Below are 15,648 nucleotides of genomic sequence, written 5' to 3' on the forward strand. Positions count from 1 at the left end.
TGGCATGGCTGTTGCTCCCTTTATGACTTTTCTTGGGGCACTTCACACAGCAGGGTGACCATGATGGACATCACCCAACATTGTAGTTACTGTGTTTACAGTCTGTTACTGCCGTTTAGCTCAAGGCCTCCACTGAGTTATCCCAAATGGAAACGTTTGTCCTGCTGAAATTTCCCAAAGCTATCAGCAGTTCATCTGCAAAGTCTAATGGGAGGCATTAGGATAATTACGTTTTGGTTCAAAATTATTTAAGATACCACCTCTCCACACTGTTGGGTGACCCCTTCAGATCAAAACAAATGACAATTTTAAGACAGCAATGAAACATGTCAGCTAATACACCTCAGCAGCAGATATTCTCCATTGGTTATAGTGGTGACTGCATGTGGTCACAAATACACAGCTTACCTTTACAGCTGTCTAAAAAAAACAGTTTATGACAAATTATTTGGCCACAGGAAACCTATTAGGTTTAAATGTATGGGGTAGCTATGCACAATAACTGCACAATACTTTGCCCCTGCTTGGATTGCACAGTTGAAAGTAGCTGGCACTCTGCACGGAGACAGATTATCAAGGTTTCGATTTTTCACTTTACTTGTCAAGGATCATTTGGAAGCTGTGTTTTTGCAAAAGTGCTCAGAGTAAATAGACCATCAACTGTTGTTTCAGGTTTGCGACAGATACCATCTGCTGGCTTGAAAAGAACCCAAAATTTTGTCTCTGAACATTTTAAAAATGAAACCTGATATGGCGACAAATTCCGTGGTTCACTGCTAAAAATATTTAGTTTCCATTTATAAGCCGATGACTGATGGACAAGTATTTTGGAGACATAATCAGTTGGAGAGTTCATGCTTCTGGGTTTGCCAGCTGCAGATCTATACTCGAAACACATCACAAAGAGGATGAAAAAAAAACTCAGCCTTATTACATGTTGCCTAGGACACTATTATAATTTATGTTTGTATATGGTTATCCAAAAGCTCTGCAAAGTTTACCCAATATCACAAGCAGGTGATGAAGGGTGAACTAGTTCCCTCATTTCCAGCCCTTCTCATTTAGAGTCAGAAAGTCATACAGCACGGAAGTAGACCCTTCGGTCCAACTAACTCTTGTCGGACACAGTCCCAAACTAGTCCCACCTGCCTGCTCCTGGAACATGTCCCTCCAGACCTTTCCTATTCATGTATCTAACCAAATATCTTTTAAACATTGTAATTGTACACGCATCCACCACGTCCTCAGGAAGTTCAATCCATACATGAACCATCCTCTGTGTAAAAGATTTGCCTCTTGTGCCTTTTTTAAATCTCTCTCCTCTCACCTTAAAAATGTACCCCTGGTCTTGGAATTCTCCATCTTAGGGAAAAGACAAGTACCATTAACTCTATCTATACCTCTCATTATTTTATAAGCCTCTATCAGGTCACTCTCCACCTCCTACGCTCTAGTGAAAAGAGTCCCAGCCTATCCAGCCTTTCTTTATAAATCAAACCTTCCATACTTGACAACATCCTGGTCAATCTCATGTGAACCTCTCCAGCTTAATAATATTCTTCCTACAACTGGGCAACAGGAACGGGACACAATATTCCAGAAGAGGCCTCACCAAAGTCCTGTATAACCTCAACATGATTTCCCAACTTCTACAAAGGACTGAGCAATGAAGGCAAGCGTGTCAAACGCCTTTTTAATCAAACTGTCTATGTGTGATACAAAATTCAGAGAATTATGTACCTGCACCCCTGGGTTCCTCTTTTTTACAATACTACCCAAAGCCCTGCTGTTAATAGTTTAAGCTCTATCCTTGTTTGTTGTACTAAAATGCATTATTCGCATTTATCCAGTTTAAACTCCACCTGCCATTTTTCAGCCTATGGACCCACTTGATCAGGATCACTTTGTCATCTTAAAATATCTTCTTCACTGCCTACAATGCCACCAATTATTGTGTCATCTGCAAACTTACTAACCATGCCTTCTATATTCTCATCCAAATCATTTCTATAAATGACAAACAATAGAGGACCCAGAACCGATCCCTGTGGAACACCGCGGGTCACAGACTTTCAGTCTGAAAAGCAATTCTCCACCATTACTCGCTGTCTTCTGCCATTAAGCCAACTGAACTAAAATTTAATTCATGAGCAAACAAAGGAGCCAATTACCAAGGATTTCTTGAGTAAGTCATAGCATGATACATTATAGAAACTGACCCTTCAATCCCACTCATCCGTGCTGACCAGATATCCCAATCTGAAATATTTGCATTTACTAGCATTTGTCCAAACCCTTCTAGACCCTTCCTATTTACATACCCATCTAGATGCCTTTTAAATATTGCAACTGTTCCCACCTCTATCACTTTCTCTGGCAGCTCGCTCTATGCACACACCACTCCCTGCATGAAAAAGTTGCCTCTCAGGTCCTTTTTAAATCTTTCTCCTCTCCCCTGCACCCTTTCTCCTCTAGTTTTGGACTGCCCCACCCTAGGGAAAAGATCTTGTCTATTTACCCTATCCATGCCCCTCATAATTTTATAAACCTCGATAAGGCCCCCCCCCTCAGCCTCTGAATCTTCAGGGAAAAAGGCACCAACTTATTCAGTCTTTCCCTTTAACGCAAACCCTCCAGTTCTGGCATCATCTTTCAAAATCTTTTCTGCACCGTCTCAAGTTAAACAACATCCTTCCTGCAGAAGGGCAACCAGAATTGTGTGCAGGATTCTAAAGGTGGGCTCGCCAATGTCCTCCACAGCTGCAACACGACATCCCAATGCCTATGTTCAATATTTTGACCAATGAAGGCAAATGCCTTCTTCACAACCCTGTCTACATGCAACTCCCCTTTCAAGGAACTATGCACCTGCACCCCTAGGATTTTTGTTTGGCAACACTCACTAGAGCTCAACCATCAACTGTAGAAGTCCTGCTCTGGTTTGCCTTACCAAAATGCAACACCTCACATTTATCTAAATTAAACTCTATCTGCCACTTGTTGGCTCGTGGCCCATCTGATCAAAGTACTCTGACATAATCTTCTTCACTGTCCACTACACTACCAATTTTGGTGTAATCTGCAAACTTCCTAACCATACCGCTTATATTCACATCCAAATTGTTTACATAAATGACAAAAAGTAGCAGACCCAGCACCAATCCTTGTGATACACCACTGGACACTGGCCTCCGGTCTGAAAAGCAACCCTCCACCATTATCCTCAGTCTCCCACCTTCAAGTGAATTTTGTACCTAATTGATTGATTAGAAAATATCTATACACTGACTGCTCAGATGCTGTCCTCAGAGAAATCTTTAAAAAATTGCAAAAGTGGCTCTTCATGTATGTTTATATCAAATAAAGATTGTTTGTTCTGATCAAAACATCTAACTCTCAAGGTGTATTTCGCCTATTGAGACAAGGCCTAACCCTTTCTGTAGTACTATTTTAATACAAGAGAAATGACTTCCTTTCTCAATCTGAAAGACGCTCATTTTCTGTATGATCATGAGATTGTAGTCAATGAGACACATACTTTGAACAACATTTTTTTTAAACGAAAAGTACAGAGTCCACCATAAAATGGCACCAACTTTATCCAAATAGTTATGAACCACATAGGTTATAAAATCCATCACTGAGTTCTCATAACATTTCAAAGTTGTGTAAAAATCCTCAGCTGGAGAAATTTTTCACTGTCGTAAGTATGCTCTGAAAATTCCACAAAAAATGTGTACTTCAAATTTAATTATCGGTATTTGAAAGTTATTCCAGGCTCCATTTATTCACTAAATAATTGAACTGTCCTAATTTCAGCTTCCCAAAAATAATTTGCCAAGTATTTCTGTTTATCAACATGCAATATAATGAACTCTAAGTAGGCTTCAGCAGGTTTTGGCTCTTGCCAAAGACTTTTGTTACATGAAACAAACATGGAGGATGCTGGAGAAACTCAGAATATCCGCTGACTGAGATAAAGAGGAACAGTCAGTTCTGCTATAACGCGGTAGCTCCATTCTCGTGCAATCCGTGTTATAAAAAATAAATCACATAGTATCAGCACTGTTTAAACTAATGGGACCAGAGTCATATTATAACCAATGCATGCTTTAAAAGCTATGGAGCTGAAAAATGTGTTGCTGGAAAAGCGCAGCAGGTCAGGCAGCATCCAAGGAGCTTAAAAGCTATGGAGACAGCCTTCCCAATTTGTCAATCGTGTTATAGCAAATTTGCACTCACAAAATGCATGTTATAGCAGAATGACCTGAACTTTATTTTGAATTTAATTTTGAAGAGAAGTTTATTATTTATTAAACCTAAGAAACAATAATGAAATTGAAACAATAATGAAATTGCAACATCAAGCACAAACACAAGTAATAATTTTACAAAGAAAAAATATCTCATACAAACAGGGAGAACAAAAGTTGAAGAACTCTTAGAGTCTTTCAGGTATTAAATTCTTCGTCTGAGACCACAGTTTAATGGTGGACTTGGATACCCAACTACAGCTGAATGTAGAATGTTTGAGTTCTCAGTAATAGTTGCTTACTCAGTTTACTTTTTTTTACTGAACTCAGTATTGTAAGATATTGAGAGAAACAGGCAGGGGAGAGGGGAGGGGAGTGAGAGAGCTGGAGAGAGAGAGAGATCCAGTTCCTGTGACATATCTGATTTTGCTTTCCTCTACCTTGCTCCCTTAAACCTACCTGCTGAATTATAGTCCAGTGCACATTCTGGACTCTAGATTTATTGCCTTTTCAGTGTCTTGTCTTGTTCATTTGCAGATGAACCTTTCATCTCCCAATGTATGAAATGATCACATTAAAACAGGTGATGCAAAGCTCATGGCAATTTCAGTGTGAACGGCTTTGTTTATTTTACATTGTTCGCTCAGTCTGCAGTCAGGTAACCACTGCAGCCATTTTAGCTCCATCTTCGTTTTAGTTCATGAAAAGTCTCAGGTGTGACAGTCAGATGACCGATGTCAAAATTCGATAGTCCACCTTTAACATTACCCTAGCACCAAGAACACTGTGGCTTCTTGGCACAGTTATGAATTTTTTTTAAAGTCAGAGCATTTATTAACATCTTAGAGCAATTGTTTTGTTTAGTTTAGCCTTTATACGCAGATGCTGTTCTATTCAATGCGAGCAAGGTAGTTCCTCACACAGGCTGGGGGATAGCTGAGTTACAAAATCAGGATTTTTCATCTCTCTCTTCCAAGGAAGAAGCTGCTGACCGTATTCTACTGAAACAGGAGGCACTTGAAACATTCAATGAGCTGGAAATTGAAAATTATGACGTATCAGATAGACCAGCTATACTTAAAAGTTGATAACCGGCCAGGACTGGATAAGATACATGCAGTGACAGTGAGTGAAGTAAAGATGGAAGTTATGGAGTGTTTGGTCATAAGCATTAGATGCAGAGTGGAGGCAGAGGACTAGAGATTTGCGAATGATACAAAAAAAAGGTAAATATAGGCCCAGCAACTGCAGTATGTTAGTTTAACCTCAGTGGTGTCAAAGCTTTTATAAATGCTAATCTCTGACAAAATTAGTAAGCAATGAATTAAGGAAAGATAACACAGATTTAAGGACACTTCTGTTCAACTAACTTGAGCTTTCAGAGGAGGTAACAGAGAGGGTTGATGAGCCTTCAACAGATCATATGATATGTGTGGATTTCCAAGTGGCAAAGTTAGAGCCCATGAAATAAATGGGTCAGTAGTCACACAGACACAAAATCTGCTGAGTGGCAGGAAACAGAGTATTACTGATTCTTTTCAGACTGGAGCAACATTCATAATTCAGTTTCCCAGGGATCGGTGTTCGATCGCTATGTCTACGAATGTCCCACACTTTGGCACAATCTCAAAATTCACAGATTGCACAAAACTTGGAAGCATTGTGAACTGTGAGAAGGATTCTGAGAAACTTCAACTGGACATACATAGGCTAGTGGATTGGACAGAATGACAGAAATCAATGCAGAGAAACATGAAGCAATTTTGACAGGAAGAACAAGGGAAGGCCATAGAAAAACAAAGGATATAGTCTTAAAAGGAGCTGGAAGAGCAGCTGCACCTGGGGGTATATATGCAGAAAATTGAAGGTGACAGAATAGCTTGATAGCCCAGCAATTAAAGTATATGGGCTTCATAAATATAACACAAGTATAAAGCAAGGATATTATGAGAATCCTGTATAAAACACTGCTTCGTGCTCAATTGGAGCCATGCATCCAGTTCTGGATACCACCTTGTCAGAAGGTTGTGAAAACATTCAGGAGAAAGATTCCAGGGATGATGAACATCAATTACATAGATAGGTTGGACAAGTTGGTGTTGTTCTCCTTGGAACAGAGAAGATTGGGAAGAGATTTAGTAGAGATGTTCACAATCATGAGATACCAGGACAAAGTAGATAAGGAGCTACTTTTCCCATCGGCAGACATCAATTTAAGCTGATTGGTAATAGAAGCAACAACAACATGAGGGAGCTTTTCTTAATATATTGAGTGAGTAAGATCTGGAATCCACTGGCTTATATTGTGGTGAGGGCAAATTCAAACATAACTTTCAAAAGGAGAATCAGATAATTATCTGAAGAGAAATGATTTGCAGAATAAAAAAGGGTGCGTGGATCCAAAGGAGTTCCACTTGCAGCAAACTGATATAGACACCATAGCCAAATAGTCTCCTACTGTATACCAGCCAATGATTCAAGGAATTTATGTTCATAAGTGATTGCTTTCAATTTTGTCGATAATACATCATGTCATGAAATGGTCTTGTGTTTTCTGTGACAGTGTGAGGCAGCAATTTTTTACCTTCACTATTTCCCCTGGTAGCACTTTCAGTCAAGTGCCATTCAGGGCTGCAGCTCAAAAATCTAGGCGCTCCAGTGCAGTACTGAGGAATGTTGAACTGCCAAAGATGCTATTTGTTGGATGCAACATTAAAGTGAGGCTCCGTTTGCCCTCTCAGGTAGAAATAAACAATCTATTTCAAAGAAGTGTAGAAGAATTCTGGCACATATCGTGGTCGATAATTATGCGTCATCAACATCACAAAAGCGAAACGTTGATAATTATTAAATTGCTGCTTATGGGATCTTACTGTACATGCATTGATTACTCCATTTCCTCTAATTCAACAATGACTACAAAAATAAAGTAGGACAGCAATATTAATAATGATACCTAATTGAGGATAAAACAATTTGTTGTGGAAATCAGCTGATGGGTTTGGGGTTGCATGGAATTAACATGATGACCTGACAGCATTTTCTGTCCAAAAATGTTTAAATTGGCTGAATACTTGTTTCTTTTTCACTCTTAAAGTCTATGGTGGGATGGGGAGGAAGAGGGTGTGGTACCTGGGGATAGATACATGAGGGTCATCTTGCATGACTATCCAATAATGAACAGTCGTAATCATTTGCAACACTGGATATTACTTAATTAAGTAGGAATGTTTTTCATTGTAGAATTGCATTTTAAACTAAAATGCAAGGCATGCAAAACTATAATAGACTAAGGATTCTTAATCAATACAACAGGTATTTCAGTGGTAAGGGGTTAGTGCATTTAAACCATTTTTTACAGCTCAATTTCCTTCCGATCACACCAGCTGACATGTCCATATGTCATTATAAATCCGCCTGTGAATCTGCAGTAAATGGCTAAGACGGTTACATTTAACAGCTGCATGCCAGAGAATTTATCATTTCTTTTTGCCATTTGAACCGTTTCTCACACCTTCGTTCAGTTTGGGGATGAAATTATACATTTTATTCCTTTCACAATTCGTGGAAACCTCACCATATAATTTGCATTTTTGTTTAATTCTTGCTCAATGGTGAGGCAACTTTCTCACTTTGTCACAGCTTCCTGCAAGTTTTCAAAAACAAACCTCAATGTACTTCTGGAGGTTGAGTTTCTCTCAAAATGCTCATCAGGAAAATGGAATGAGGGAAATAAAAATCCTTTGGAATCATTAAAAGACGATGCTACAAGACACAAGATGTGACAAATTCTCTTGTCCTGTCTGAATAAATATACAGCAACATGAAATTTATTCTGGATAACTAGGTACTATACATGAGTGTTCGCTTGTTCAATCTCGCAGCTGCATTATGGCAGTTGTAACACTCCTCAACAGTGGCTGCACTGTATTTGTAATTCCATTGATTGTTATGGGTGTGCTGCAAATTTTGATGAATTCCTTGCCAGTATGTTCACTTGTTAATTTCTTTCTGCTTAAAGGGAAATCGACCCTAACGAAGAACACAGTTTATAATCCCATTTGCCCCTCTGTTTCAGTACATTAGCCTTGTGCCTCTCAAGTCAGTCCCGTTACTGCACATTGTGATGACGCAAGTGGCGAGTAAGACCAATGGTGTTTTGCAACCAATGGAAGGAGTCCTGCAATAAGTCCAACTTACTCTTCAATCTTTCATCATCACGAACGAAGAATGGGCGTATTGAGAAGGAATTAAGGGGAAATGGTGGCCTAGCGTATTATCATTGGACTGTTAATCCACAGACCCATGTAATGTTCTGGGGACCTGGGTTCAAATCCCACCATGGCAGATGGTTTCAATAAAAAGAAAATCTGGAATTAAGTGTGTAATCTAATGATGACCATGAAACCATTGTTGATTGCCTAAAAAGAAACCCATCTGATGTATTTTAGGAAAGGAATCACTTAAGGAAATCAGAGGTTTAGATAGGGTGGACAATGAGAGCCTTTTTCCTCGGATGGTGATGGCTAGCATGAAGGAACAAAGCTTTAAATTGAGGGGTGATAGATTTAGGACAGATATCAGGGGTAGTTTCTTTACTCAGAGAGTAGTAGGCTTTCCTGCAACAGTAGTACACTCGCTGATGTCAAGGACATTTAAATGGGCATTGGACATACATATGGATTATAACGGAACGGCGTAGGTTAGATGGGCATCAGATTAATTTCACAGGTCAGCGCAACGTTGAGGGCTGAGGGGCCGGTACTGCACTCTAACGTTTTGTGTTCAATGAAACTACTATCCTTACTGGTCTGGCCTATATGTGACTCCAAACCCACAGCAATGCAGTTGATTCTTAACTGCCCGATGGGCAATAAATGCTGGCTTAGCCACCGATGCCCTCATCCTGTCAATCAATAAAAAAGATCGGAACTAACCTCAGCTGCAGGATCTGGTGGATACTAGTGTTACACTCTTCCCAATATTATTTCTATTGATTTCAATCAAGCTGTGTGTAAAGTTAGTGTTGCACCCAATCCTATCAGATTCCTGACCAAAGAACAAGGTTAAAATTGTATCAATTACCTCAGCTTTTGGCGGAATTTAAACAAGTCAGAGGGTGGGAATTGGAGAGGAGCTGCCATGCTTTCCTATGGGGACAATATACCTGTGACAAGAACAGAAAATACTGGAGAACCTCATCAGGTCCAGTAGCATCTGTAGAGAGAAAGTAGATAGTCAATGCTGCAGTATTGCATTTTATTTCTTCAAATGAGTCTTCACTGTCTCGGCAGAAGAAGCAGAGAGTGGATGCAACACAAAAGGACCTCCCCATATGTATAAGCAGACGTATCAATGAATACCAAATGCAAGTCTTCCAAGCTCAAACAAAAAGTTATTTATAAATGGTTTTCACATTTACTCGCTTCACACTGAAAAATCTTAAGTGCATCCAAATGTGAAAAAAGATTTGGAAGCCTAGTTGAAGAAATAGGTGAAGGAAGAGCCTGTTGATTAAGCAAAGGCATTAAGTCTGAGAGCACTGCATTCCTTCACTTACACATTACAAATGAACATGGATAATAAAGATATGATCTGTGGTATTTTATTCTCAGCTTTAGTTGTCATCACAATTTCAGTAAAATATAATAGCAGGCATTTGAAGCATTTTTGTAGTTACCATTACAAGAATTTTCTCATCAGACTTTGAGGGACTGTAATGGTGGGTGGGTGACATTTTTACGTTCTGTTCAGTTATTCGATGGAATACACCCAGGAGTACAGTTGTTGCTTTTGCTCTTCCAAAGTTAAGCTGTGATTGGAAAGCACTTTGAAGGAATAAAAGATCAAGGTGAAGAATAGGTAAAAATGGAGCAATCTGACACAAAATAGTAAGCATTGGCCAGAAATAAAATATAAGTTCAGCACCATTTTTCACAATTGGCCTAATGGCAACAATAGCTTTATAAAACATTGGTAACATTAAGGTTCAACATGGATCATTTGAAATATCTGTAATGTTCAATAAATTATGAACCTCCTGGCAGCCATGAGCTCAATTACTTTTGTCTGTCATGTAACCTCAAGGACTGTCTCAGCACCAATATTCTCACCTCTGAAACCTGGTAAAGATAAATAAATGCGATTGCAAAGTAAAGAAATGCTAATGCTGCTCATTGCAACATCTGCCCTATTGGCCAATTAGACAAGCAATAAATTAATCAGCCAATTATGTTTCAACTATTTGTGGGACCTGAGGGTGGAATCTTAGGGCCTCATCCCATCTGGGCTGTAGTCATTTCATCTTCCAATGGGACAAGGAGGAGTCAGCCTACCCAGCTGGTTGACCAGTCAGATTAACATGGCTTGCTGGAGAGAGGAAGAGAGGCAGCACAGTAGTGTCCCTGCCTCTGAACCAGGCGGCCAGAGTGCATGTCCCATCTGCTCCAGAAGTGTGTCATAACACGTCTGAACAGGTTGGTTAGGAACATACCTCTGTAATACCTCTGTATTCCAGGTTATTTCAGTAGCTGGCACAATGAAGAGACTGGACCAAGGTCAGCATGAGAGACACCCTGTTGCTTCTGATCTCGTCTTCCTGTGACCTCCGAAAGCTAGTGCTTCCAAATAAACCTGTTGGACTATAACCTGGTGTTGTGTGATTTTAAATTTTGTACACCCCAGTCCAACATTGGCATCTCCAAATCATGATCATCCCCTACCTCAGAGAACAGTACATCCCATGGGCGATTCTTCATCCTGGGACACTGAGGGGGTTGGGGCATTGTCCTGAGCTGCCACATCCTGTGCTCTGGTGATGCAGCATTCTAGAAGTTGGCCGCCTCTGACGGTTGGCAACTCTTCGTAGCCAGGATATCCCTGTCTTGGCTCTTAACTCTGGGAGGAAACCCAATCGCCCCGGCAAACTGATCAGCTGCCTGACCACTAGCAGATCACATCAACACATTTTTTGTTTAAGAACAGCCAATTACAGCCCTGGTTGAGTGAAGACCTGGAGCTGCATTTGCCAACATAACAGCACCTAAACGTAACTAGCTGCACTTTTGATGCATTGAATTATTTTTGAGAGACGCACTACAATGGCACATAAATGTAAGTCTTTTATTCTCTTTATGCGGGTTTATTTTACAAATAGAAAGGATTCCAAACACAAAAGGGGGAGGAGGACGTCAATGAGCCTTGGTGGCGCTAGGAATAATAAACCAATTGTTGGTTCGCTCTGTTTACTGGGTGGCTGGTTTGTGATGCACAGTAATGCCTATAGTGTTGGTCCAATTCCTGCACCAGCTGAGGTTTTTATGAAGTACATTCCTCAACCTCTCCTTCTTGCCCAAGGTGACCCTCTGATGAAACTCACCACCAATCAGAAACTCCCTCTAACCCTATCACAGCCCTATGGCCCTCTGGAACTATGGCAGCTTCATGTATGTGGATAGCATGTTTAGTGAGTTAGTCATGTCACCAGTTGGGGTTGGTGACCACAGAAAGACAAGTAAGTGTAGCTGGCAGTGCAGGAATCCCCAATGGTCATTTCCCTCTGAAACATGGATTATACTGTTTTGTACACTATTGGGGTGGGGGTGGTCTCTCCACAGAAAGCAACAGCAGCAGTCAGATCAGTGGCACCATGACTTGCACTATTGTAGAGCAAGGAGCGTCAAAGTGTAGGTGAGGAGGAGTGGTAGGGGACTCTGTACACATAGATAGGCATTCCTGTGGCCACGAGTGAGACTCCACTATGGTGTATTGATTCCCTGGTACCAGGATCAAGGATGTCTCTGAGCAGACACAGGATATTCTGAAGGGGGGTAACAGTAAGCAGCCAGAGTTTGTGACTTATATTGGTGCCAACAACATTGGCAGGAAAGAGAGATGAAGTCCTGTAAAGGAAGTTCAGGGAGTTAGGTAGGACCTTCATGGTTGCAATCTCAGGATTACATCCTGTGCCACATGCCAGTGAGACTAGGAATAGTAAGATGGTACAGTTAAATATCATAGAATCCCTACAGAGTGGAAACAGGCCATTTGTCCTAACAAGTACACACACCAACCCTCCAAACAGTAATCCACCCAGACCCATTCCCCTACCCTATTACTCTTCATTTACTCCCCCACCCACCTCCGACTAATACACCTAACCTACACATCCCTGAACACTGTGGAGAATTAGCAGACATGGAGAGAATGTGAAAATTCCACACAGACAGTCGTCCAAGGCTGGAATTGAACCCAGGACCCTAGCGCTGTGAGGCAGCCGTACTAATCACTGAGTCACCGTATCGCCCTTTTGGAAAAGAAACCCTTTTTGAAAAGAGCTAGGGTATTAAATACGTGGTTATAAAGCGAGTGTAGGAGGGAGGGCTTCAGTAATGTGGATCGTTGGGAGGCACTGGGACTTGTAGAAGAAGGGTGTGTGGTGCATAAACTGGATGGGCACAAATATCCATGCAGGTAAGCTGTGCCACAGAGGAGGGTTTAAATGAGTGTGGCATGGAGCATGGGGACCAGAGCAAGGAGTAGCTAGGGGAAGGAGAAAGTGAGGTCTGCAGATGCTGGAGATCAAAGTTGAAACTTTATTGCTGGAACAGCACAGCAGGTCAGGCAGCATCCAGGGAACAGGAGATTCGACGTTTCGGGCACAGGCCCTTCTTCAGGAATGAGACAGCTAGGGGAAGGCCCACTCAAGGGCAAAGGAGGGAATTTATACGTGGAGTCGAAGGAAGGGAGAAGGTCCTTTCACAAAGGAGGAGGACATGGTGGATCGTGAGTCTCGGAAGGGCTACGTTGATATTCTAGGACATATCAATACAACAAAGGAGGTGGTATTGAGTGTTTTGAAAAGCATTAAGGTAGGCAAGTCCCCAGGACCTGATGGAATCTATCCCAGAATGCTAAGGAAGGAAACTGCTGGGGGGCTTGTATGAAATGTTTGCGTCCTCTTTAGTCACAGGAGAGGTCCCAGAGGACTGGAGAATAGAAACATTGTTCCTTTGTTTAAGAAGGGCAACAGGATTTGTTCAGGAAATTACACACCTGTGGGTATTATGACAGTGGTAGGGAAATTATTGGAGAAGGTCATTAGGTATAGGATTAACTCACATTTGGAAAAATATGGACATATTAATGATAGGCAGTGTGGCTTTGTTTGGGGTAAGTTGAGTCTCATAAACTTGACTGAGTTTTTGAAGAAATGATAAAGATGATTGATGAGGGCAGGGTGGTAGATGTTGTCTACATTAACTTTAGCATTGCCTTTGAGAAGATTCCTTATGGCAGATTGATACAAAAGGTGAAGTCACATGGGATCCATGGTGAGCTGGTATGATGGATACAGAATTGGCTTAGTCATAGAAGATAGAGAATAGCAGTGGAAGTGTGTTTTTCTGACTGGAGATCTATGACCAGTGGTTGTCTACAGGGACCAGAGCTGGGACCCCGGTTGTTTATAATATACATCAATGATTTGTAGGAGAATGGTCTGATTAGTAGATTTGAAGCTGACACAAAGATTAGGGAAGCTGCAAATAGGAAAATTGTCAAGAAGATACAGCAGGACATGGATAGGCTAGAGACTTGGGCAGAGAAATGGCAGATGGAATTTAATCCAGACAAATGTAAGGTGATGCATTTTGGGAGATCAAATGCAAGAGAGAAGTGTACAGTCATATTGCAGCTATTAAGAACTTCAATTAGGCCACATTTGGAACATTGTATATAGTTCTCATTGCCATTATACCAGAAGGATATGGAAGCATTGGACAGGGTGCAGAAATGGATTACTAGGATGTCATCTGGTTTGGCGGGTATTAGCTGTGAAGAGAGATTGGACAATGTTGAAGGATGAAGGACAACCAGATAGAAGTTGATAAAATTATGAAAGGCAAGGATAGAACAATTTGACTCTTCATCCCAGGACAGAAATATCAATTACTAGGGGACAGAGAGCGAAGGTAAAAGAGGTAGGTTTAAAGATGATGTGAGAGGCAATTTTTTTATACAGAGGGCAGTGAGTGCCTGGAATATGCTGTCAGAGGAGGTGGTGGAGGCAGATACAATAGCAGCATTCAAGAGGCATCTTGATAGATACATGAGTAGGCAGTGAATGGAGGGATATGGACCACACAGAGGCAAACGGTTTTAATTTAATGCAATGTGGTGGGCCGAAGGGCCTGTTCCTGTGCTATACTGTTCCTTGTTCAACTGAAAGAAACTGTTTTTAGATGTGAACCTTATACAAAGAGTTCCACAGAAATAAAATGGTATTGATTATGCAAGGAGCTACAAAACTAAATGTACCCTCAAGATATTCTGTTTAAAGCAGAAATGCTAGTGTTAGCAATGCAAGATGCAAGTAGTTGAACATAGGAAGTATAATCAGTAAGCTTGCAGATGACACCAAAATTGGAGGTGCAGTGGACAGCGAAGAAGACTGTCTCAGAGTACAATAGGATCTTGATCAGATGGGCCAATGGGCTGAGGAGTGGCTGATAGAGTTTAATTTAGATAAGTGTAAGGTGCTGCATTTTGAAAAGGCAAATCAGCGCAGGACTTATACACTTAATAGTAAGGACCTGGGGAGTGTTACTGAACAAAGAGACCTTGGAGTGGGGGTTCATAGTTCCTTGAAAGTCAAGTTGCAGGTAGCTAGGCAAGTGAAGAAGGTATTTGGTTATCTTTCCTTCAGTGGTCAGAGCATTGAGTATAGGAGTTGGGAGGTCATGCTGCAGCTGAAGAGGACATTGCTTAGGCCACTTTTGGAATATTGCTTGCAGTTCTGGTCTCCTTCCTCTCTGAAGGATGTTGTGAAACTTGAAAAGGTTCAGAAAACATTTACAAGGACGTTGCTAGGGTTGGAGGATTTGAGCTACAGGGAGACACTGAATAGGCTGGGGCTGTTTTCCCTGGAACACCGGAAGCTGAGGGGTGACCTTATAGAGGTATTTAAAATCATGAGGGGCATGGATAGGATAAATAGACAGGGTCTTTTTCCCTGGGGTAGGGAAGTCCAGGACTAGAGGACGTAGGTTTAGGGTGAGAGGGGAAAGATATAAAAGGGAACTAAGGGGTAATTTTTTCACACAGAGGGTGGTGCGTGTATGGAATGAGCTGCCAGAGGAAGTGGTGGAGGTTGGTACAATTACAGAATTTAAAAGGTATCTGGATGGATACATGATTAGATTAGATTAAATTAGATTAGATTACTTACAGTGTGGAAACAGGCCCTTCGGCCCAACAAGTCCACACCGCCCCGCCGAAGCGCAACCCACCCATACCCCTACATTTACTCCTTACCTAACACTACGGGCAATTTAGCATGGCCAATTCACCTGACCTGCACATCTTTGGACTGTGGGAGGAAACCGGAGCACCCGGA

The 15,648-nt window shown here is 41.2% G+C and overlaps 1 protein-coding gene across 8 annotated transcripts in view; it reads right to left on the reverse strand.

Annotated features, from left to right (window-relative positions):
* wwox (WW domain containing oxidoreductase) overlaps window positions 1–15,648 on the reverse strand; it is a 946,567-nt gene that overhangs the window by 364,482 nt on the left and 566,437 nt on the right. The window contains exon 9 of one of the 8 annotated variants that reach the window (XM_043706569.1): window positions 9,910–10,081. The exons of the other annotated variants lie outside the window; for them this stretch is intronic. Within the exon in view, the coding sequence (XP_043562504.1) occupies window positions 10,061–10,081 (21 nt within the window). The 3' untranslated portion in view covers window positions 9,910–10,060. Of the gene's footprint in view, window positions 1–9,909; window positions 10,082–15,648 lie in introns of those variants that run through there. 8 annotated transcript variants of the gene reach the window in all.

Source organism: Chiloscyllium plagiosum, chromosome 17 (assembly GCF_004010195.1).
Source record: "Chiloscyllium plagiosum isolate BGI_BamShark_2017 chromosome 17, ASM401019v2, whole genome shotgun sequence".
NCBI classification, from domain to species: Eukaryota; Metazoa; Chordata; class Chondrichthyes; order Orectolobiformes; family Hemiscylliidae; genus Chiloscyllium; species Chiloscyllium plagiosum.